Source organism: Balaenoptera musculus, chromosome X (assembly GCF_009873245.2).
Source record: "Balaenoptera musculus isolate JJ_BM4_2016_0621 chromosome X, mBalMus1.pri.v3, whole genome shotgun sequence".
NCBI lineage: Eukaryota > Metazoa > Chordata > Mammalia > Artiodactyla > Balaenopteridae > Balaenoptera > Balaenoptera musculus.
In genome coordinates, this window is record NC_045806.1 from 7,030,360 (window position 1) to 7,052,986 (window position 22,627).

Genomic DNA, 22,627 nt, shown 5'->3' on the forward strand with positions numbered 1-22,627 from the left:
TGCCTGATTTCTGTCAAAACAAAAACAGAACTTCCAAGGGTCACATCTTGGGACCAAGAATGAAGGTCTCTAGCGACAGAAGTAAGAAAGGCTTGGAATAGATTCTTGAAACATGTTCTGAAAACGTAGCGTTGGATACTTGAGGGGCTGTCCCAGATGATAATCTCTGAATCCAGGTGTTCTCTTGTTACTGGACACCAGCCCCTCAAGAAATCAGTGCCTTTACATATTTGGTTTTGGATCATCTGTGAGTGGCGTCTTTTCATCTGTTCTTCCCCACTTAACCACAAATGACATCAGTCTCTCTAATTCGAGTTCATTCCTCTTACCATCCAAGTTCCTGCAAGCAAAAATAAAACCCAAAGGAAGCAGCAAACCTTTTTATCCATCTGTTAAGACACGGAAGGAATAACATTTCATCTGATTTTGTAAAGTAATTGCTTTCCCCACATGGCATTAGAATCACGGAAGGGAGAGCCTGTTTGGGGGCTGGTGCAGAGGAAGCGTCCCTGGAGAGGTTGCAGTAAAGAAATGACTGGGGAATTCCCCGGTGGTCCAGTGGTTAGGACTCCGCGCTCTCACTGCCGAGGGCCGGCGTTCAATCCCTGGTCGGGGAACTAAGATCCTACAAGCTGCGCGGTGCAGCCAAAAAAAAAGAAAAAAAATATGAGTAAGTGAAGGATGATTCAGGCTACTGTCCTCCCCGAAGGTGGTCCTACAGGATACACACTGGGAGGTGAACTTGTGGACACGGCCCTCTCCTCCATCCTCACTAGCATATCTGTGCATTCATTTGGTCAGTGTTGTTTGTGTGCCTGGAAACTGAGAGAGAAGGACAGTCGGACAGCCCGTGCCCTTCGGGGGCTCCCCATGTGGGAAATCCCAAGGAAAACTGGTGTTTCCCGGGAGAGAGTGGTAATGCCGTCGTCCCAGGGCATCCATGCTGTTTGAAGTGACTCTCATGTGTTTCTGTCCATTGATGAATGGATTGGTTGGTCAGCTGGTTGACGGCCTCTCTTGGGTTCCCACGCCTTGCCCCCCATCTCCTTTGCCCACCTCATTTGGCTTGTATGGGGTGCTGTGTGGACAGAAGAGCCTGCAGTTCCCCAGGGCGATGGGTGGCTGCTGGGGATTCCTTGGGGGACAGGAAGATCCCTGGCGACACCAGCGGCTCCTTCAGGAGACCTGCACATGGAATGGTGTGGGTGTCCCGTGTCCCCCCAGCCCCCTGGCCCTGTGCTAAGGCCTGGTGGTCCTCCGGCTTCAGACAACCTGAGTGGCGATGTCCGACACATCCCAACACGCCAGTGTCCCTGATCGTTAACAAACAGTCTGACACTTCACAAAATCACCGTGATTCACACCCGCAACCAACAGACGTGCGGTTTCTAGGCACCTCGGACTGTGAGTGAAGTCGTTGGTGGAAGCGTGTCTCTGTTGGAAGGCAGCCCCTCGGGTCTCACCAGCTGTCAGGCAGTTTCACTCCGCGGACAGCGCAGGCCCCGGACCCTGGCTCTGCAGCACGTTCTCAAGTACACTTCTCGGAGCAACCGGCTGCCCAGTCCCTGGCTGACCTCGGCGGTGTGCCGGCTGTGTGTACAGCCTAAGTGGTGGTATCCGCTGGAAGCTCGCTCTGTCTCCCCCTCTCTCTGTTGTTGCAATGAGGCGGTTCCACTGCACGGAGTTCTGGTGGTGCCCTTCGTACCCACAGATGCCCCGGGGTGGGTGGGGGGCTGCCGCTGGGATGCCCTTCCCCGCTCGGGGGCCCGTGCTGTGCCGTGATGTGGGGAGAAGGTACACAGGGTGTCGGTATCGCGGGGATCTGCTTTGGGGTCTGCGCGGCCGCACGCCGGCCCCTTCCTGGTGGGCGCCAGGTGCAGCATCTGGCTGGTAGGAAGTCCCACTCCGATCCTTCCACGCCGGGGGCTTTGTCTGCCTCTGCCCCCGCCCCCAGCGACCCCACGTGGCCTGTGGTTCGCCCGGGGAGGTGAGGGAATGAACCTCCGTGGGGCGCAGACACTTGCCCGACGGCACATAGCTAGTAAGTGATTCTGCGCCTGCAAGTGGGTGCCCGAGGGAGCCCCAGTCAGGCGTGGCCTAGTTCTCTCCAGCCGCCTCGGGCCCCAGAGCACGTTGGGGGTAACAGCCTCCAGCCACAGCTGTGGGCACGAGTCACACTTGGCCGTGTGTCCTCTTCTGATCATTGATTCCAGAAGCACTTGGGAAGGGAGCAGCCTGTGTGAGCTAAGTTGTCCAAAGAGTTGGAATTTTCCTCTCTTCTTTGGTGAAGATAATTGCTCACCCTGTTTACAGAGGTGTGCTAAATTAGTGATCCCAGAGAGATCCAAAAACATTTGCTTATGTTGGGAATGTTCATATGCAAGCTCATGTGAACCCTACTGCCTGCATCTCCGAAAAAATGCAGCTTCCCTCCTTACCTTTCTGCCCGGGGACCGGAAGCTACGAATGCATTTGTGCGTGTAACAGACGTCCAGGTCGTGGTGTGACCTAGTGCACGTCGCTAACGATGGCCCGCGAGGCCCTGAAGAAGAAAACCTGGCTCCCTGTCTCCGTCGAGGTGCTCACAGCCCCAGGCTGAGAGTGGAGACCGGTGAACGGTACAGTCATCAGAGAGAGCGCCCAGCCCTGTGCTAGGGGCTGCCCGGAGGCCGGGAGACCACAGGGCTGGTGGAACCGCGGGCCTGTGTGACAGCAAGGCAGCTGTGCAGAAGACGGGGCGGCAGGGAGCAGGACACCGGGACCCGAGGACACGAGGGGCCCGGTGACGTCACGGGCTCGTCAGGAACAGATGGCATCTGGGAATAGAGCCGCCGCCTCTCAGGGATGCAGCCTGTGCTTAGACACAGGACTGGCTGTCTCCACACCACGATCAGAAATGGAGATGTGAATCAGAGCAGTGTTGACGGGGTTTCAAGAGCATTTGACACATAACGTATAATTTTTTTTTTGATTAGATATTTTGGGGCTGTCAACAGTGGTTTGTGCCCTCTCGCAGGGTGTTTGCACTCCCGGGCAGTGTTGAACATGGCCTTTCCTCCGCTTTTCCCCCTTCCGATTAGCTCTGTTTCCCTCTGCGGTCCTGTCGCGGACCTTTCACCTCCCTGTGTCCTTCGCAGCGTCCACTCTGCCTGCTGGGCTCCAGCCCCGGAGGGGGCTGCGGGTCCCTGGCATCCTCAGCCGCCGAGAACCTGCCGGCCTGTCCTCCCTGCCCTGGGAGTTGCTCTCTCCTTGGTAACAGGTCCTGAGCGTGTTCCACAGGAGAACGAGCAACCCAACCCGTACGTCGCGGCTGCCTTTGCAGTTCTCCTTTGCGCAGCTGGCTCCCTGCTCCTGGGTCCACCCAGGACTGTGTGCAGGGAGATATTAGCTGCTTACTCGCCCGCGCGAAGTCCTTAACTCATTGTACTTTCTGGCTGTTTACCTCTGGATCTTGCTATCACCATTGACTATCCGTGAAAATACAATAGAAGGGGATATACATGCACAGACACAGATACACAGGTACCACAGAGACACACATGCGACACACATGATACGTAAACACGTGGTACGTAAACACACATTATCCATATTAAGTACAAACTAGTCACTTGGAACCTATTAGAAACACAGATTGGAATATGACCCCAGTAGAACCCCAAGTTCCCATCTTTAGTCCTTTTTTCTTTGTGAGCTGGATTTCCTGAATTCTTACCAGCTGGGACAGTAAGAACCAGTTAGTGCTTTTATGGCTTTCACTTTGCAAGTTCGGGAGGAAGTCAAGAAAAGATCAGGGGTGGAGGACAAACTTGGCCCAGAAATTGCCATGCTGATGTAGCTCTGAAGTTAAATGTGGGGGGGACTAACTGTGCTTCTCGAATGAGAAGTGACCAGGCAGCACTCACTTAGAGAGCGCCCTCGGGTCCTGCGAAGGCTGCCGCGCTAGTAAGAGGAAGGAGCCCGGGGCACCTGCTGATGACAGAAGGTCTTTTGCTCTGAGTCACTGTCGACCTACACGTGTGACCTCTACCTTCTCTGGGTAGATCTTAGCGTGTCCTGTCTGAGGCACTTTGCAAATAGGTCTCCTTTTATTTTTATTTTTTTAATTTACTTTTGGCTGCATCGTGTCTTTGTTGCTGCACACAGCCTGTCTCTAGTTGTGGCGAGGTGGGGGGGGGCTACTCTTCGTTGCGGCGCGCGGGCTTCTCATTGCCGTGGCTTCTCTTGTTGTGGAGCACGGGCTCTAGCCACGCGGGCTTCCGTAGTTGTGGCACGCGGGCTCCATAGTTGTGCCCGCGGGCTTCAGTAGTTGTGGCACAGGGGCTTAGCTGCTCCGGGGCATGTGGGATCTTCCCAGACCAGAGCTCCAACCTGTGTCCCCTGCATTGGCAGGCGGATTCTTTTTTTTTTTTTTTTAAACATCTTTATTGAAGTATAATTGCCTTACAATGGTGTGTTAGCTTCTGCTTTATAACAAAGTAAATCAGTTACACATATACAATATGTTCCCATTTCTCTTCCCTCTTGCATCTCCCTCCCTCCCACCCTCCCCATCCCACCCCTCTAGGTGGTCACAAAGCACCGAGCTGATCTCCCTGTGCTATGCGGCTGCTTCCCACTAGCTATCTATTTTACATTTGGTAGTGTATATATGTCCACGACACTCTCTTACCCTGTCACATCTCACCCCACCCCCTCCCCATATCCTCAGGTCCATTCTCTAGTAGGTCTGTGTCTTTATTCCCGTCTTGCCACTAGGTTCTTCATGGCCTTTTTTTTTTTTTTTTTCCTTAGATTCCGTATATATGTGTTAGCATACTGTATTTGTTTTTCTCTTTCTGACTTACTTCACTCTGTATGACAGACTCTAACTCCATCCACCTCATTACAAATACCTCCATTTCATTTCTTTTTATGGCTGAGTAATATTCCATTGTATATATGTGCCACATCTTCTTTATCCATTCATCTGTCGATGGACATTTAGGTTGCTTCCATGTCCTGGCTATTGTAAATAGAGCTGCAATGAACATTGTGGTACATGACTCTTTTTGAATTATGGTTTTCTCAGGGTATATGCCCAGTAGTGGGATTGCTGGGTCGTATGGTAGTTCTATTTGTAGTTTTTTAAGGAACCTCCATACTGTTCTCCATAGTGGCTGTATCAATTTACATTCCCACCAACAGTGCAAGAGTGTTCCCTTTCCTCCACACCCTCTCCAGCATTTATTGTTTCTAGAATTTTTGATGATGGCCATTCTGACCGGTGTGAGATGATATCTCATTGTAGTTTTGATTTGCATTTCTCTAATGATTAATGATGTTGAGCATTCTTTCATGTGTCTGTAGGCCATCTGTATATCTTCTTTGGAGAAATGTCTGTTTAGGTCTTCTGCCCATTTTTGGATTGGGTTGTTCATTTTTTTGTTATTGAGCTGCATGAGCTGCTTGTAAATCTTGGAGATTAATCCTTTGTCAGTTGCTTCATTTGCAAATATTTTCTCCCATTCTGATGGTTGTCTTTTGGTCTTGTTCATGGTTTCCTTTGCTGTGCAAAAGCTTTTAAGTTTCATTAGGTCCCATTTGTTTATTTGTGTTCTTATTTCCATTTCTCTGGGAGCTGGGTCAAAAAGAATCTTGCTGTGATGTATGTCAGAGAGTGTTCTGCCTATGTTTTCCTCTAAGAGTTTGATAGTGTCTGCCCTTACACTTAGGTCTTTAATCCATTTTGAGTTTATTTTTGTGCATGGTGTCAGGGAGTGTTCTAATTTCATACTTTTACATGTACCTGTCCAATTTTCCCAGCACCACTTATTGAAGAGGCTGTCTTTTCTCCACTGTATATGCTTGCCTCCTTTATCAAAGATAAGGTGACCATATGTGTGTGGGTTTATCTCTGGGCTTTCTATCCTGTTCCATTGATCTATATTTCTGTTTTTGTGCCAGTACCAAACTGTCTTGATTACTGAAGCTTTGTAATATAGTCTGAAGTCAGGGAGCCTGATTCCCCCAGCTCCATTTTTTGTTCTCAAGATTGCTTTGGCTATTCGGGGTCTTTTGTGTTTCCATACAAATTGTGAAATTTTTTGTTCTAGTTCTGTGAAAAATGCCAGTGGTAGTTTGATAGGGATTGCATTGAATCTGTAGATTGCTTTGGGTAGTAGAGTCATTTTCACAATGTTGATTCTTCCAATCCAGGAACATGGTATATCTCTCCATCTATTTGTATCATCTTTAATTTCTTTCATCAGTGTCCTATAATTTTCTGCATACAGGTCTTTTGTCTCCTTAGGTAGGTTTATTCCTAGATATTTTATTCTTTTTGTTGCAATGGTAAACGGGAGTGTTTTCTTAATTTCACTTTCAGATTTTTCGTCATTAGTGTATAGAAATGCAAGATTTCTGTGCATTAATTTTGTATCCTGCTACTTTACCAAATTCATTGATTAGCTCTAGGAGTTTTCTGGTAGCATCTTTAGGATTCTCTATGTATAGTATCATGTCATCTGGCAGGCGGATTCTTAACCACTGCGCCACCAGGGAAGTCCCTAGAGCTCTTTTTAAATTAACATATTAAATATGAACCCAGATGGCCAAAGTCGCTTAGATTTTAGCAATAAATTGTAGCTGATTCAATTCTCCGTTTTAATGAGGTGGTGGCTATTTATTAAATAATAGGTACCAGGTGCTTTCGTGTGCGTCTGTGGATGCCAGAGTTCAAGAGTTTTATAGTAAGAAAAAAATGTTCAAGTGTTCCTCAACTCTCTGAAGTGAAAGATTGGGGAGGCGTTCATGAATCGTCATGAATTAGGTTTTACTGTCTTTAGAGGCAGTGTGGCTTCAATGGAAGGGAGGCGCGAGGTTTGCGTTTCCACGGCAGGCCAGGTGAAGTCGTGGGCGACAGGGCCTCTGAGCTGTGAGTCATACTTCTCCCGCTGTTGTCCACTTGATGACGTCTAAATGCCATTCTGTCTGTTGTAACCTGACAGCTGCTGTGTATTGTTCTCTAAACCTTCCATTGCATTGTTTGGGTTATTTTGATAACTTCTAGTTTAATGTTGTCCACGAAAATAATCAATCAACAATCTATAACAGGAATAGAAAAGAGGTTTATCTGAGCCAAACTGAGGACTACAGCCCAGAGAAGCCTGCTTCCCAGATTACTCTGAGGAACTGCTGCCAAGAAGCATGGTGTTCGGCACAGCTTTATGTCTTGTCAAAACAAAGAACGTTAAACAAGTCAGGAATACATTGCTTCAGAGTTTCAAAACAGACCAGCACGTACACAGCGAGTCAGTGTGGCCTTGGCACCTGGGAAGGGAGTCTTAGCACTGAAGGAGCGCCAGCATTGGCGTTCCAGGAACGGAGGCATTTAATCTTTATTTTTAACATGGACATTCTTTACTTGTGGTCAGTGAGCCCTTTTCTTTAATAACTAATGCAAATGTACAGTGTATGTTTGCTAGGCTGCAAACAGGCTGTTTAAGTTAGCATAGAATTCAAGTTAACTCATGTATAAGCCGGAATGACTTCCCCAGACCTCAATAAGTTAGCATTTCTTTTATCAATGTGTGCCTAATACAGATTAAAAAAATAAAAATAAACAACACCTAACTTCCCCGAGCTGGGTTAATATTGTCTTAATTTGGAAGCAGAGAACAAACCTGCCCCCTTTTGGGGTCCCAGCAGGTCTGGCTCTCTTCTGTCCTCTTCCAGATGCTGAGCCCTTCCAGCTGCTGTCTCTGGGTTTGAGGTAGTGCCAGTGGGGAGTGTGGCCCCAGCTGGCTGATGGGGGAAGGGAGGGGAGTTGGTGGTGGTCCATGGTCTACTCTCGACCAGCCATTGAACCTGGAAGGGACCTTTCTCCTGAGGACATAGCAAGAGAGACATGCAACGAGCAGTTGAGTCTGAGTGCAGCTGCCTGGATGGGGTTGGGACATCTGTAATGCCCAGGCCTGGTATCATGTCCTGGGAGGACACACCTCCAGGGCCCCAAGGGGTTGCCGGGGTGTGTGGGGAGGAGGTCTTCTATTCCCACTTGTTAGGCAGTAGGTTACATCTCTTACTGGCACTTGTGCTCTACCTGCCGGGTCTCTGATTGCTGCCCTCCTTAGGGTCTCCTTTAACAGCTCTGAGTGTGTCTTAACGGAGAACAGCTCTGCCTATGAATGGAAGGGTCAATCAGAGGCTCATTTTATTATTCAGTCAGGTCGGAAGGAAGTGTGTCAGCGAAAGCAGCAAAGGCACGGCCGGCTGATTTGTTGCGAGTTTGATGGTTATTATAACGCCCACGAGCTCCAGCTTCGGCACAGCTAGCTATACGTGCATGTGAAGCATGGCTGCATGTGTTTTTCAGGGGTGTGTGTGTGTGTGTGTGTGTGTGTTTGCGCGCGTGCATGGGCATGCGCGCATATAAGTACATTTCAGGGAAAGATAGAAATGGATACGGATGTGGAAATGGATGAGTATGGAAAGATCAGTGTCTCACTGCAGCTTCCAAAAGAAACAGTCTTTGTTTTTCTTACATTTAATAATAGACTACTGATTTTAAAGTTTTTATCAATTTATTTGCTGCCCGTCTTAGAAAGTTCTGTTCCTTTGTATATGGCAATTTCCCGAAATAAGCCACATGAAAATATTGTTGCAACATGAAGGAAATACTTCTGAATATCACAGTTGGAGGATTTCTACACACATTGTTTTTTTAAACGTTTGTGTGAATTATACTTTGCCCCCAAATTGCAGTCTCTGTGTATATGTATGTGTGTGTCTGTAATGTGTGTACCTCCTGTCCTGTGGTATGACATGCCAGTGTACCGGCTAATGTCCAGTGTGTGTTTGGCGTTGATGCCTTGTGTTAGGAATTGCGGCGGGGACAGGCGCAGGCAAACATATGTGGATTTAATTCCTTAACATGACTGAAGGAGGTTATGGAGATGTGGGTGTAGTCCTGTTTGGGGAGAAGATGTTAATTGGAACCGTTGGCTCATTTTTCTTCCTTCCTCCCCTAGACAGGCAGATGCCCAGTGTGCAGAAGACAGTCCAGGAGCGCAGCGGGACCCCCAGCAGCCATCCCAGGTCTCTGAACCACCTGGCGCCCGGGAAGCTCCCGAGGTGCCCGCGGAGGCCCGTGGCCGGGCGGGGACCCTTCCTTGCGATTACAGATACCCGGAGGAGCACGCGCCCGCGGACCGGCCTGCCGCCCCGCATGCCCGGGGGCAGGACCCCTGGCCCCTGAGCGCCGCCCCGCTCTCCCGGAGGCCTGCCCCGCAGAGGCCGCCGCCGCCCAGGCGTGAGCCCAGGCCCTTGGGGGGCGCACCTGCGGCTGCTCACCTGGGCGCGCCCGGCAGGCCCCGCCCCCTGGCCCCGGAGGTGTGCTCGGACCGCCCGGCCCTCGCCCGCAGCAGCCCCGGCGCGTCGGCGGAGAAGCTGAGCGCCGCCTGGTCCGCGGCAGATGGTCCACGGGCCGCGGGGGAGCCGGCCGGGCAGCATGTAGACGAGCGCGCAGCCTGGCCCCGGCGGGAGGCGCCGCTCCCTTGCAAGTTCCGGCCCCTGCAGACCTCCGCCATGGAGACCTCGCGCTCCCCGTCGCCTCAGTTCGCGCCCCAGAAGCTGACGGACAAACCCCCGCTGCTCATCCAGGATGATAATTCCACCAGGTACTGTCTCTGGACGGCGGCGGCCTGAGGCCTTCTTCCCCTTTCCCGGCTCCCTTCCACCGTGGGAGGCTTTCAGTGCTCCTTTCCTGGGTGGTGAACCACTGCCGCCTTGCTCCCGCCCCCCATCCTGGATTTTAAGTTGGTCCTGGGGACTGACATGGGGGAGAACCCACCACTCCAGTGGTCAGCTGGATTTTTAACTTGCTGGGGGCTTTCCTGCCCCACAGGGGGTGGGGGGGGGTAAAGGAGGGAGTAGACCGTCCCCTGTCCTGTTCTTCCAAGCCCAACAGGTTGATACCTGCATTACCTACAGGCTTCTGCACACCAGGGCTGGTTTTCCCAGCTGAGTTCTGTTTGTAATCAGAATCAAGTTTAACCTAAGCATGAGACCTTCAAGCAAAATTGGTGTTTTTCATAATGTCCAGTGTTTCCACATTCCATTTTTTCTAGTTCTTTATTTATTTATTTACTTATTTTTGGCTGTGTTGGGTCTTCGTATCTGTGCGAGGGCTTTCTCTAGTTGTGGCAAGCGGGGGCCACTCTTCATCGCGGTGCGCGGGCCTCTCACTATCGCGGCCTCTCTTGTTGCAGAGCAGAGGCTCCAGACGCGCAGGCTCAGTAGTTGTGGCTCACGGGCCCAGTTGCTCCGCGGCATGTGGGATCTTCCCAGACCAGGGCTCGAACCCGTGTCCCCTGCATTGGCAGGCAAATTCTCAACCACTGCGCCACCAGGGAAGCCCTCTAGTTCTTTTTATATGAAAAGGCTGAGGTGATAATATATCTATTATTAAAGCAGAGGAAAACTTGATCACGTTCCGTGGTGCTGTTCTCAGAATTATCGGCATGGAATTGTCTGTTGTGCGCATTGAGGCATTGGTGAATGCTGTCAGGCAGGGACCAGTCAAGAACTGAGAAATAGAAGGGTGGGGGGATTTTCTTCTCCTTCTCTAGAGCATTGGTTCTCAGGCGGGGTGGCGGGGGGGGGGCATTTCGGCCCCCAGGGGGACACTGGGCAGTGTATGCAGACGTTCTGGGCGTCTCAGCTGCTGGGCGTGGGGCTCGCTCCTCGGCTCCTGGCATCTAGTGGGTGGAGGCCAGGGGTGCCGCTCAGTACCCTGCAGTGCCCAGGATGGCCCCCTAGCAAAGAATTCGCTGGCCCTGCACATCAGTACCGTCTGATACAGTAGCTACCGGTCCCACGTGGCCATAGCGATGTAAGTTAATGAGCATGAAATAAAACCCGTTGCTCAGCTGCACCCTCTGGGGCTAGTGGCTGCCACCCTGGACAGCCCAGATTATGGCTGTTTTCATCATCATGGAAAGTTCTGTTGGATCTCCCCGCTGTAAAGTCTTGAACTTTTTTTTTTTTTTTTTTACCCTTAAGATAACTTGGCAGAGAGGAAATAGTACTGATAGCGTCCTGGGTCTCCATGCGTGGCATGGCAAATGCAGCTGCACCTGCAGGCCGGCACTACTCTGCGTCGTTCAGAATGCAGGTGTCACTTAGAGATCCTTTCTGTTGGCAACGTTGTTCGGCTCTGAAAGGGAGGAGAAGCGATGAAGTGGTGTGTGTGGTTGGTGGAGCGTGTTGGTACCGTTGTAGGTAAGGCGACCGGGCCCCTCGGTTCTCGGGAGCTGGTTTGGGCACAGTGGGCTCCACGGCTTTGCGGAGAAACAGGGCCACGTGCTTGTGCAGTGCGCATGACGTCTGTAGACTTTAGGAGGTGGGTAGCGGTTTTCATTTTTTCTTGCCCCAAGCGAGTGTGGGTTTTCTCATCCTGTCTTTTCTGTGAGAGGGGTTTCAAGAAGCAGTGGCAGTACTTGTTGACGATACTGAGTGCGGGTGTCTTCAGGCATCTGCTCTGTTCCCATCCAATGTGTCAATTGAGACAACAAAGGTTGTCTCGTCCCTTGCTGTGCAAGCCCCCGTAGAGCGCCCGATTCCGGTCAGTGTGCAGAGCTAACTCGGTGTGTGTCCTCTCAGGGAGCACAGTGCAGCAGATGGTAGCCATGTCACCCACGAAGCTCCTACCAAGGAGGTGGCTCATGATGTACTGGGTTCAGTGTCCCCGTCCCCAGAGCGGGTGTTACCGGTTAGCGTGGGCCTGAGAGGTGGAATCCCGCCGGCGCTCCACACGAGTGCTCGCCGCCTCCATACCCACCGCCAGCCACCAACGGGCAGCGAGTGCAGCACACCGGCCGGGGCCTCCCGAGCTGCCTGGTGTTCGGGCACGGCTCAGAGACTCTCTTCTTGTCCGCACGTCTGCTGACTGATTTCTTGAGCACTACCGGCCCACCTCATCTCCCTCTGCGTTCCTCTCTCCCCCCTTCCAGTTACCTCTGCTGGGGAACCAGCCAGGGTGCAGAGCAGCTCCTGTGTCCCTGAGACACGCCTTCCCGAATTCAGCAGGCGGGTCCAGAGCCCTCCCGTGTGCCAGGCCGCGGCAGGGATGCAGAGAGGAAGGAAGTGCAGCCTTCCCACCCGGTGGGGAATTTCAGAGTACTCATTCACTCCGAATAAAAATGCATCAACTCCTGTCCTGAAGCCAGGAAGCTTACTTTTAAAATCTTTTAAAATTTTGAGGGTTTTGTTGGTTTACAACAAAATGGAGACAATGCCCAGCAGCACGGGCCAGTGAAAGTTAGAGATCTGATTGCTCCCAGAAGTGTTCCCAGGAGATCTCCTGGAGCCGGTTTCTGGGTTTGGGAGTGTGTGTGAGCATGGAGCTGGGGGGCTGCTTCGGGGTCGTTCGGACAGTCTCGCGATCACCTCGGGCATCTCGTGGTTTGAGAATCTCCTTGTGGGTGTTGTGGTTTATCAGACCCAGGGCGGCATGTGGGCTGAGGGCTCCCTCGGGCCTGGGTGTGTGAGCAGAGCGGGTTGGAGTGTTTGCTGTTGGGGGCTGGGCCCCTGTGGGCAGCGGGCGGCCCAGCTGCGCGGAGCCCGCACTCGGGGAGGAGCCGCCCCACGGAGAGGGGGCCAGGCCCGGCACACCCCGCATCCTCCGTCCCTCCTGGTCCTGCTTCCCATGAGGAACGGGTGCGGTCTGGCTGCGGTAAGGTCTTGTCCACTGTGTTTTGTCTTCATTTTGAGGTAGAAGTTCATCAGACTTCCTAAATGTGAAAGTCTGCCGAGGTTTCAAGAGGAGAGATCAGTTGTGCTTAGAAATGACCAGGAAGAGATGCTTTGTTGGAAAGTATAGGACAACCTGCGGAGGATTTGTTTTTGTTTTTACCTCATGTCTCCCTTCGCTGGAAATCAAGTTTCCCCACGAATCGGGGCGGGGGGAGATGCAAATACACGCTGACTTTTAGTCCCTAACAGATGTTGAGGGTTTCTAAGCATGGAATGCAAGGAATGGAATGAAGAGAGGGGTTCTTGTTTGTGTGTTCTTGCTTCGATAAGATGCCAGAATTTTCCTTCTGAAGTTTAGCATGTCTGAGCAGTACTATCCACAGAGTGACAGCCTTTTGAAATTTATTCACTAAGAAGGCATGACGGACTATATATGACCACCTGGATTAATAAACACCTCTGCTCTCAATGGTTTCTGCTGGAGGAGAGAAGAAAATAAAAGTATTTCATTGTAGCCTGCATGCCCCGCCCTTGGGAACAAGGAAAGAACCGTAATGTGTTGCGTTATGCCCCTTGTGCACCATAAAATTACGTCCGTTCGGACCATAGAAGTGGTTTTAGGCTGAGTTGGGAACAAGTCGGGGTTTTGGTTGTATGATTTTGGCTTGTTTTTTGCCTTCCCTCCCGGCTACCAGCAGATGGCTCTCTTTCTCCAGTTTGTCCTTTAAGGGTGTTTGAAATGGATTTGTGTCCCAGTGGCCCTGGTCCGAGGGACCTCCCGGCGCCAGCCGGCTCTCGGGTGGTCCCTGGCGAAGCCCCGTTGCCTCGGCCAGGCCGTTCCTTTCCGTTTTCGCTTCCCTGTGGGCGCTCCAGGTGCCTCTCCCGCTCCTTTCACCGACAAACTTTTTTTTTTTTTTTAAAAAGGACGCCTGCATGAGTCATTTAAGGTAACACAGGAGCAGCGTGTCCCGTGTTTGCTGCTGGATTCTTACCTCTCTGGTGTGAAATGCCGTGTGGAGGGCAGCTTGAAGTGTGGGGCAGTGGAAGGCAGGTGGGGTGAGACCCAGGGCGCACGGGGGTCCAGGGACGCTTCCGATCGGGACCGGGACCGGGCGGTGCTCAGCATGCGCTCAGAACACGGCTGCTTTCTAAAGGAGTCCTCCGGCCACCCCGAGGGCCACGCAGGCGCCCAGCTTTGAGAGACGCTGGCTGAGGCACTGATGCTACTTCTGTGAAATACGCCTGTCTGTTGCAGGGCTCCCTTACAAAAGAAAATCTCACTGAGCAGGCTTGTTACCGTTTGCTCTGCCATTGACCTAGAAACAAATGAACATAGCACTGCCCTTCTGTCAGTAAGCCCACGGATGTGCCTTCAGGCGTGCAGGTGACTGCTGGAAAATGGAAAGACACCTAGACGCCCAGGAGGCTTAGGAGATCAAGTTAGGGGTGGCAGGCACTCCTCAACCTGGTCTCCCCATCCTGGGACGTGTGACCATGAAGGCTTCTCCCCTGGGGCCGCTGCAGGCCTTTGAGTCAGGCTTCCCCGGCTGTAAGGGGATGCGGAAACCAGCCGATTTCTCATCCAATTTCTAATTCTGGTCTGTGCCTGGGCGTACAGTGTGTCTTTAGCAGACGGCCCTTCTCTTTGCAGAATCGAGCGGGTGATAGACAACAACACCACGGTGAAGATGGTGCCCATCAAGATCGTGCACTCGGAGAGCCAGCCCGAGAAGGAGAGCCGCCAGGGCCTGGCCCGCGTCCCGGAGCCACCCGTGCTGCCCAGCGGGCTCGAGCGGGACCAGATCAAGACGCTTAGCAGGTCCGAGCAGTCCTACTCCCGCTTCTGCCTGTACAGCCGCCAGGGCGCCGAGCCCCAGCCCCCTGGCGCCCCAGGGCCCACGGCCAAGGACAGCCGAGCCTCCCCGCCCACGCTCAGTTACGTGAAGGCCAAAGAGAGGACTGCCGAAGACCTCAAGTCGGAGGAGCTGGCCCGCGAGATCGCGGGCAAGGATAAGTCCCTGGCGGATATCCTGGACCCCAGTGTGAAGATCAGAACCACCATGGACCTTATGGAGGGCATCTTCCCCAAAGACGAGCACCTCTTGGAAGAAGCTCAGCAGCGGAGGAAGCTGCTCCCCAAAATCCCCTCTCCCAGAACCATGGAGGAGAAGTGAGTAGACGCTGCCCTGGGTTCTGCCCCCTGGCTGTGTGTGGTTCTGCCCGGTGCCTCTTAGGCTTACAAGGGCGAGGGAGTGTATCTGTTTGTCTGTTTTCATGACTGCTCTTTGGGGACAGATTTCCATAAGTGCTTAGCGCTTTGGGGCTTTTTTGTCACCCTCCCGAAGTTAAAAGCCCATTCTGGGGGTGATGACGTCAGGTCCTGGCAAAGATGTGAAAATACACGTTTCCGGTGATGCCCACGGGGCTTTTTCTCCTAAGGCAGTGGTTCTCAGCCGGAGGCTGTTGTCTCCCGCCACGGGACGGTTGGCAATGTCGGGATACACTTCCGGTTGTCACCACTGGGAGAGGTGCCCCCCGGCATCTAGTGGGTGGAGACCAGGGACGCTGCTCGCTGTTCTCCAGTGCACGGGACGGCCCCCATCAAGAATGGCCCGGCCCCAAATGTCACTAGTACTGAAGTTGAGAAACTTGTCACAAGAGGAGTGAAAGTTGAGACTACTTAGGATATGTGTTTATGAAAGAGGCTTTCTGTTGTGACTTATTTAACTGAGGGAGTGAATTGGCTGTAGTAGGTTTTGTAAAGAGCGCTTTCCAGCCCCTGTCCTTTTGTCACCTGCCCACAAAGGTGAATCTGCTTACATCTCTCCTGTTGCTGTACATGGTCTCCGTCAGCATCGTTGATTGACAGTAGGCGGGAGTACCAGTGCTGGGCAGACAGGAAGTCAGGCAAGAGGCAGCAAATGTGGCTGCTGGTAGAAAGGTGCCCGGTGAACTTGGGGCCTGTGGCCACGCCTACAGGTAGCGGCAGACATCTCCCCACAGACCTCAGGCTCCCGGCGGATACCATCTGCACTCTCCTCCCTCCGGGGAGGGGCTTTGAGTACCATTTGGCAGGGTGTTTTAGTTCTGACCTCACAACCTATTCTTTCCCCACTTTTGCCATCTCATCCCTCTAGCTGGTGCCTTTTCGTTAGCACCACCGTTTGCCGGTCCCGGCCCAGGCGGTGGGACTCACGGGCGCGTCTGTGTGTACGATCAGAGCTAACGGGTGTTCTGGCGTTTTGTTACCCAGGAAGGAGGAGCTGAGTGTGCCGGCGGCCCTGTCCCTGGCCACCACCTCCTCCTACTACAGCACGTCGGCCCCCAAGGCGGAGCTGCTGATTAAGATGAAGGACCTGCGGGGGCAGCAGGAGCCCGAAGAGGATGCAGGGAGTGACCCGGACCACGACCTGTCGGTGAAGAAGGTAGGGAAGCTGGAGTTCCAAATGAGCACGCGCTGGCTGGCGGGCAGGCAGGGGGGCGGCGCGCGGCTCCACCCCGACCCTGGGCCCCGCGCCGAGGGCCATTTGTGTTGGGCTTCGATGTGGGACGCTGACATTTGGGCCTGTGTATTAAGCCCTTTGTGGGGGAGTCTTCTGTTCTAAACTTGGGCCTCTCTGCCAGGGTCTCTTTGCCATGTCTTTGTAATGAGATCCAGTGTCAAATTAGCTAGGTGGCCACCAGTCTCTCTCATTTTAAGGTCAACTGATATGTCTCTTCTACCGCAGTTAAATCCAGAGGACTTAACTGTATGACTTTCCGCAAGGGACATGTCCTCTTTGACTATCAGTTTCAAATATCTGTAATCCGATGATGTTAAATTCAACAGTGTATTGTGAAGTGCGTTGTTAACCAAAAAGCATCATTTGTTCAACTCCAAAAACTCACCCAGGCACTTGGGGGTACAGCAGTAGACAAAACAGACTAGAGTCCTTATTTCCCTGAAGGCACTTGTGTGCTCACAGAAGAGATGGACAGCCAACATAAAAAACAAATAGGGCTCCGTGGGCCAAACCCTGCCCCCCACCTGCTTTTGTAAATAAAGTTTTATTGCAACACGGCCACATTCATTCATTTACATATGGTCTCTGGTAGCTTTCACGCTACACCAGCAGTGTTGAGTAGTTGCAACAGTGGCTGTGTGGCCCCTGAAGTCTAAAATATTTACTGTTTGGCCGTTCATAGAAAAAGTTTGCCAACCCTTAATGTAATAGGTCGGGTGGTCAGAAAACTAAAACAGCGTGAAGGAATAGAGAGAGGTAAAGGAGTAGGATTGTAGAGAAGGCTCTGGTGAGCTGACGATGAACAGAGGCCTGGAGTGATGTGAGGGAATGTCTGGTTGATCTGGGGAGGGGCGGGGGGAGTGGGGTTTGGGCAGCAAGTGCAAAGGCCCTGGGGTGGGAGTTTTGTGACACGTTGGGGAAGCAGCAGAGGCCAATGGCTGGAGCTGTGTGGACAAGGAAGGGGGAGGATTAGAGAGGAGGTCAGAGGTGAAATAGCGTGTAACCATGAGGTCATGGTAGGGACAAAATTATTGCTATCAGCGCCAATGTCTTCACTCCTGTAGGAGCTTCAAATCTTCATGGCATGTCAGCGGGCCAGACTTGTGACATCTAGGTGTGATTACCTGTTTTTTATAGGAAGGACTTAGCATAAAGGGAGAAAAGGAATTGCCCAAGGCAGTTAGTTTCAGAGGATAGCATGTGCTGTTTATTCCAGGGGCTTTGAGCATGCGTAGTCAGCACCAGGAAAAGAAAAGGAGGGAACCAGCATTTGGTAAATTTTTCCATACACTTAGCATCTTGGAAGGGGCTTTCATAAAAAATACTGATTTTTTTTTTTTTGACAAGACCCTTGCAAAGGATAATGTTTAATACCTCCTCGTATTGTTAGTTGTTAAAAAATGCCATTGATTGGTTTCAAATATGATAGACAAACCCATTCCAGAAGAAATACCCTGACCCTTGTGTAAAAGAAAATGACTTTCAATTTAGGAAGTGATAGCCTTTTTTTAATTCAAAAAGGAAATGAAAAATAAAAGAGTTTTGGTCCTGGGATTTTAGAGGCCCTGTGTCTGGCACAGGGTACCATTTGCTTTCTTCTGGTTGTGTTTTCCACGTTCTTAAAAATAATGAATTAAAAAAAGAAAGTGTTATGCTCATAAACCTAGAAAAAATATCCAGTTTGGACAGTTTTAATTCCGTTCCCACCCTAGATGCAAAGAACTTATGTTCTTTACAGTATGCCTTTGTTTCTCGTGATGTACTGAATTTGGGAAGCAGCAGCCTTGGTACCGCTCCCTTCATCTGCCTGGTGCCTCTTCCGATTTCTTTGGGGGCACGAGATGCCGGGCACTGCCTCCCCCTAGATGGTGGCTTTGGGATTGAGATGAGTCACTGTGAGCTTGCCCCCTGCCCACCACCCCACCAGGATTAAATTCGTAAGCCAACTGACGTTTTTAGTTCAATAAGCGCATGTCGGGCAATTTCACCCCAAGCAGGAAGTGCTTTAAATGGCAGTTCTCTGTGGTGTTACTGACCCAGTAGTCCTGCTTTTCTGCTTGATTTGGCCTACAGGCTGCGTGCCTCTGCTCCCTTTCCAGTGCCCTCATACCTCCGGTGTCGCGCGCTTACAAAGTGTGCAGGGGACGAGGAGAAGGGAGGGCCGTGCAGGTGCGCTTGGGAGGACTTGATGGCTCACTTGATGAGAGGAAGACAGCAAGACCCCTGAAGCCCCGTGCACCAGACATTCCCAGGGGGACCTCGGCTGTCGTGAGCAGAGTCACTGGTGGTCACAGAGCCCAAGTGCCACAGCAGGTGATCCTCTATTTTAGGAGAGGACAGGACAGAGGCAAGAGAACAGAAGCCCCTGCGCAGGGAGGTGGTAAGGGAGTCCCGGGGCCAGTGGAAGAATTAACCTAGGAGGGCTACATACGTGGTGATCCCTGGGGCAGCTCAGGCAGACTCTGCTCAGAAACGGCCGCGGTCGAGTGATGGAGATGCTTCAGGAGAACCAAAGACAGCTGATGGGTTGAGTCTGGAACCTCTGAGGGTTAGGGCTTTTCCCTGGAACCAAGAGGTGGGTGCGAGGCCCAGAGAAAAAAGACCTTGTTTCCCCCGTGGAATGGGACAAAAGCAGGGCGTCTGGGGCTGAAACGGGGGCCCATCCCGACAGAGGGGAGAGGCAGCAGTGCACCTGCTGAGACTGGGGGCCAGCTTCAGCCGCGACGGACTCTAACCCGAGGCCTCCCGGAACTCCACGTGCCGTCCACAGGCAGACAGGCTTGCCGCCGGTGCCCTCGGTACTGCCGATAGCCACTGATTTGTGTGCTACCCTGGGCCAGGCCTCATTCCAACTCTCTCAAAGCCTATGTCTCTACTTCATATAATGGCCCTTTAAGGAAGACGGGAAAGTGTTTCTAATAAACATCTATGCAAGACATAGAAAGGAATTTGGACTCCTTCCAGAGTGCCCAGTTTCAGGATTAGCCCAGCTGATACTGTAGGTGTTGAAGGCACCTCTTCATGCATCAGCATGAAATCTTCATTACGATAACTGCTGAAGAAGGATGAAACTGGAAAATTACCAGTAGCACTGGCTAGGGCTCCTCATCCATCCACAGTCGTCAAAATCACTTGAATCGTTCATTCACGTTAGGAGTGGCGCCAGGCAAGAACTGGGAAAGTCCTCCATCCCTGCAGTGTATTGTTTGCTTTTCCCTCAAGTAATGAATATCTAAAATACGGCCACCTTGGGACTTCCCTGGAGGTCCAGCGGTTGGGACTCTGTGCTTCCACTGCAGGGGGTTTGGGGAACTAGGATCCCATGTGCCATGTGTGTGGCCAAAAAAATAAATAAATACAAATAAAACAGGGCCACCTTCTCAGCTGTGGGATGTGGGATTCGAACTTGACTTAAACCATTTCTCAGGTGGGTAGGTAAATAGACACACAGAGACAGAAGTGTGAACACACACACACACACAGACTCACAGTCTGAGAGAAAACATCAAAGAAATCTAGACAGGGTTTTCAATTACCAAGGGAAGAAAATGTCTTGACATCCTGAGCTGGAAAAGCCAAAAGCAATTTATAAATTCCATGTGGTCTTTCTTAGGAGAAAAACCATGATTAATCAGGAGGGTGGCGGTCCTTTAAAACTGCTTACCGTTGTAATCTGCCGGATCTCCAGACATAGTGATAAGCCCAAGGCAGGTTGAACCAAGCAGACGCAGTGCCCTGACTACAGCTCATGCCTTTCTAATTTGTGGCCTTGTTTTGGTACATAAATGCCGGATGGAGACCCTCTTTCGAACCATCGTCCTGAGACACAGATCACCCGTATCAGGCATACGAAGTGTAGGGTGCCTTCAGTGCTTCAGTGGGTCTCCCGAGGTGGTTTGATTTTTTTTTTTCCTCCTGCCCAGATAGTCCCTGGGATGGGGCAGTGTCTAGCAAACAGCAGTGGTGAACTCGGAGCAGCTTCTCGTGCACACTTGCAGTCTTGCTGGTAGCGGCTGTGGACAGGCGCTGACCGCATGCCAGGCAGCAGGCTGAGCATCCGGGGATTTCACCCATCTTCATGTCAGCCCTGGAGGTCGGGGCAACTGCTCCCTGCTCAGCTCTGGACACCATCCTGGAGGGTGTCACGAGACTGAGGCTTCTCTCTGCTGAGCCCGGCAGACTCCGTCTGGGGTCAGAGTTTGGAAACTGCCCCAGGAGTGAGGGGTGGACGGCACGGACCATTTTCACGGGTCCGTTGTACACAAAATAGTGTTGCTGACTATTGAGCAACAGACTGAGCTTAAAAATCCTAATCAGACTTAACATTCCAACTAATTGTTTAATCCTCATTTTGGTGCGGGCAGCGGAGCACTGCTTCCGTTTTCATCACTCCAGCCTCGGGCCAGCACAGGGATGCGTTGGCCTCTTAAACCCCACGTAACCTGCCGTGTCCGTCGACACAAGGTTGGCGGAGTCGTGCAGGGCGGGTGGCAGCAGGGTTCCGAAAAGGACAACGGGTGACTTTGGCTCCTCACCGTTGGCCCTTCACCGTTCACTGTGTCAGGGCAGGCCACCTGTTGTATCCGCCATGGGTGGGTTTAACAGCAGCAGGACATCCGTAGTCATGGGAAAAGGGTTTTTCTGGGGAAGGCTTACCTGCTGGACTCCTTTTGAGCTGTCGTTTTAATTTTTCTCAAATGTGATGACCAAGGAGACAGATAATCTGCTTTGTCTGCCCCTCAACTCGGACCATATGGTGCCGCTTCACTTCAGGATGGTGACCGATTAAAAGGTCTTGTACATGTCATTTTTGCTCTCTAAAAATTCATCATTTAAAGAGCTGGCAGGAGGGGCGAACGGGGAGCTCGTATTGAATGGTCGGAGTTTCCGTTTCGGAGGATGGAGAGGATGTGGAGATGGGCAGTGTGCCAGCTGCACAGCGCCGTGCGTGTGCTTAATGCCACAGCAGCACAGGAGAAGAGAGGCGGGACGGTAAATGTTGCAGCATGTATATTTCACCATGTTTGAAGAAGTCATTTATTTACATTTTGGTCAAATGGAGATCAGTACTTTATGATTCTGAAAGGCTTTCCTAAGTTCATTGACATCCTTCATTTGTCTTAATTTTTACTGCTAATTCTACATGGAAGACACTTTTTAATCATGGAGTTCAGTACCAGACGTTCAGTATCAGACTCAATAACTTCTGTGCGTGTAAGTCTTCAAATTGGGAACTTCCAAAGAAGGAAGCACAGGGAATTCGCTGGCGGTCCAGTGGTGAGGACTCTGCACTTTCACTGCTGAGGGCCTGGGTTTGATCCCTGGTCGGGGAACTAAGATCCCACAAGCTGCATAGCGCGGCCAGAAAAAAAAACCCAAAAAAAAAACAAGGAAGCACAGAGGCCAGAAGAATCCTTGCAAAGATACAGGCTGAAACAAGGTTTACCGTGAGTAGCCCCAAGGGTCCCACTCCTACATAGTCTGATAGGACAGTCACAGGATGAGAATAGGTTTGTTGTGTTTTCATTTCTAAATCAAACGGCAATGATTTAACGGGGAGGCCTTATCCTTCCCCTAGTCTTAAACATCCCCAGTTAGTTAGTTATATTTATTTTTGGCTGCGTTGGGTCTTTGTTGCTGCGCGCGGGCTTTCTCTAGTTGCGGCGAGTGGGGGCTACTCTTCGTCGCGGTGCGTGGGCTTCTCATTGCGGTGGCTTCTCTTGTTGAGCAGGGGCTCTAGGCGCGCGGGCTTCAGTAGTTGTGGCACGTGGGCTCAGTAGTTGTGGCGCACGGGCTTAGTTGCTCCGCAGCATGCGGGCTCTTCCCGGACCAGGGCTCGAACCCGTGTCCCCTGCATTGATAGGCGGATTCCCAACCACTGCGCCACCAGGGCAGTCCCCCCTGTTATTTACTGTTGCAAAACAAGCTGCCGTCCGGCTGAGCTGAGTCGCCCGCAGATCCGGGCTGTGTGAGGGGGTGCCGCCAGGCGGCCCTGACCGCATCCCCTGCTCTGTGCCCACAGCAAGAGCTCATCGAGAGCATCGGTCGCAAGCTGCATGTGCTGCGGCAGGCGCGGCAGAGCCTGCGGGAGGACATGCAGGCCAACAGCGCGCTGAGGGACGAGGTGGAGGCCCTGGCCAAGGCCGTCTGCAAGCCCAACGAGTTCGACAAGTTCCGCATGTTCATCGGGGACCTGGACAAGGTGGTGAACCTCCTGCTGTCGCTGTCCGGCCGCCTGGCCTGTGTGGAAAACGCCCTCAACAATCTGGACGACGGCACTCCTCCCAGCGATCGATCGGGTAACTATGGCCAAGGCTGACCTGGAAGGCGGGGCGGGGTGTGGCTTTCCCGTGGGGTGTGGAGCAAACCGCCCGGAAGCCTCGTTCGGC

General features: G+C 52.0%; 1 protein-coding gene across 9 annotated transcripts in view; it reads left to right on the forward strand.

Moving 5' to 3' along the window:
- Nucleotides 1–22,627, forward strand: part of SHROOM2 (shroom family member 2) — a 139,069-nt gene that overhangs the window by 111,063 nt on the left and 5,379 nt on the right. For 5 of the 9 annotated variants that reach the window (XM_036839239.1, XM_036839242.1, XM_036839245.1 and 2 more), the window contains 4 exons: nucleotides 9,012–9,659; nucleotides 14,387–14,905; nucleotides 15,989–16,160; nucleotides 22,261–22,532. In XM_036839239.1, coding sequence (XP_036695134.1) covers nucleotides 9,012–9,659; nucleotides 14,387–14,905; nucleotides 15,989–16,160; nucleotides 22,261–22,532 — 1,611 coding nt within the window. The remainder of the gene's footprint in view (nucleotides 1–9,011; nucleotides 9,660–14,386; nucleotides 14,906–15,988; nucleotides 16,161–22,260; nucleotides 22,533–22,627) is intronic. The other 4 variants (XM_036839241.1, XM_036839247.1, XM_036839240.1 and 1 more) reach the window with 3 other exon arrangements.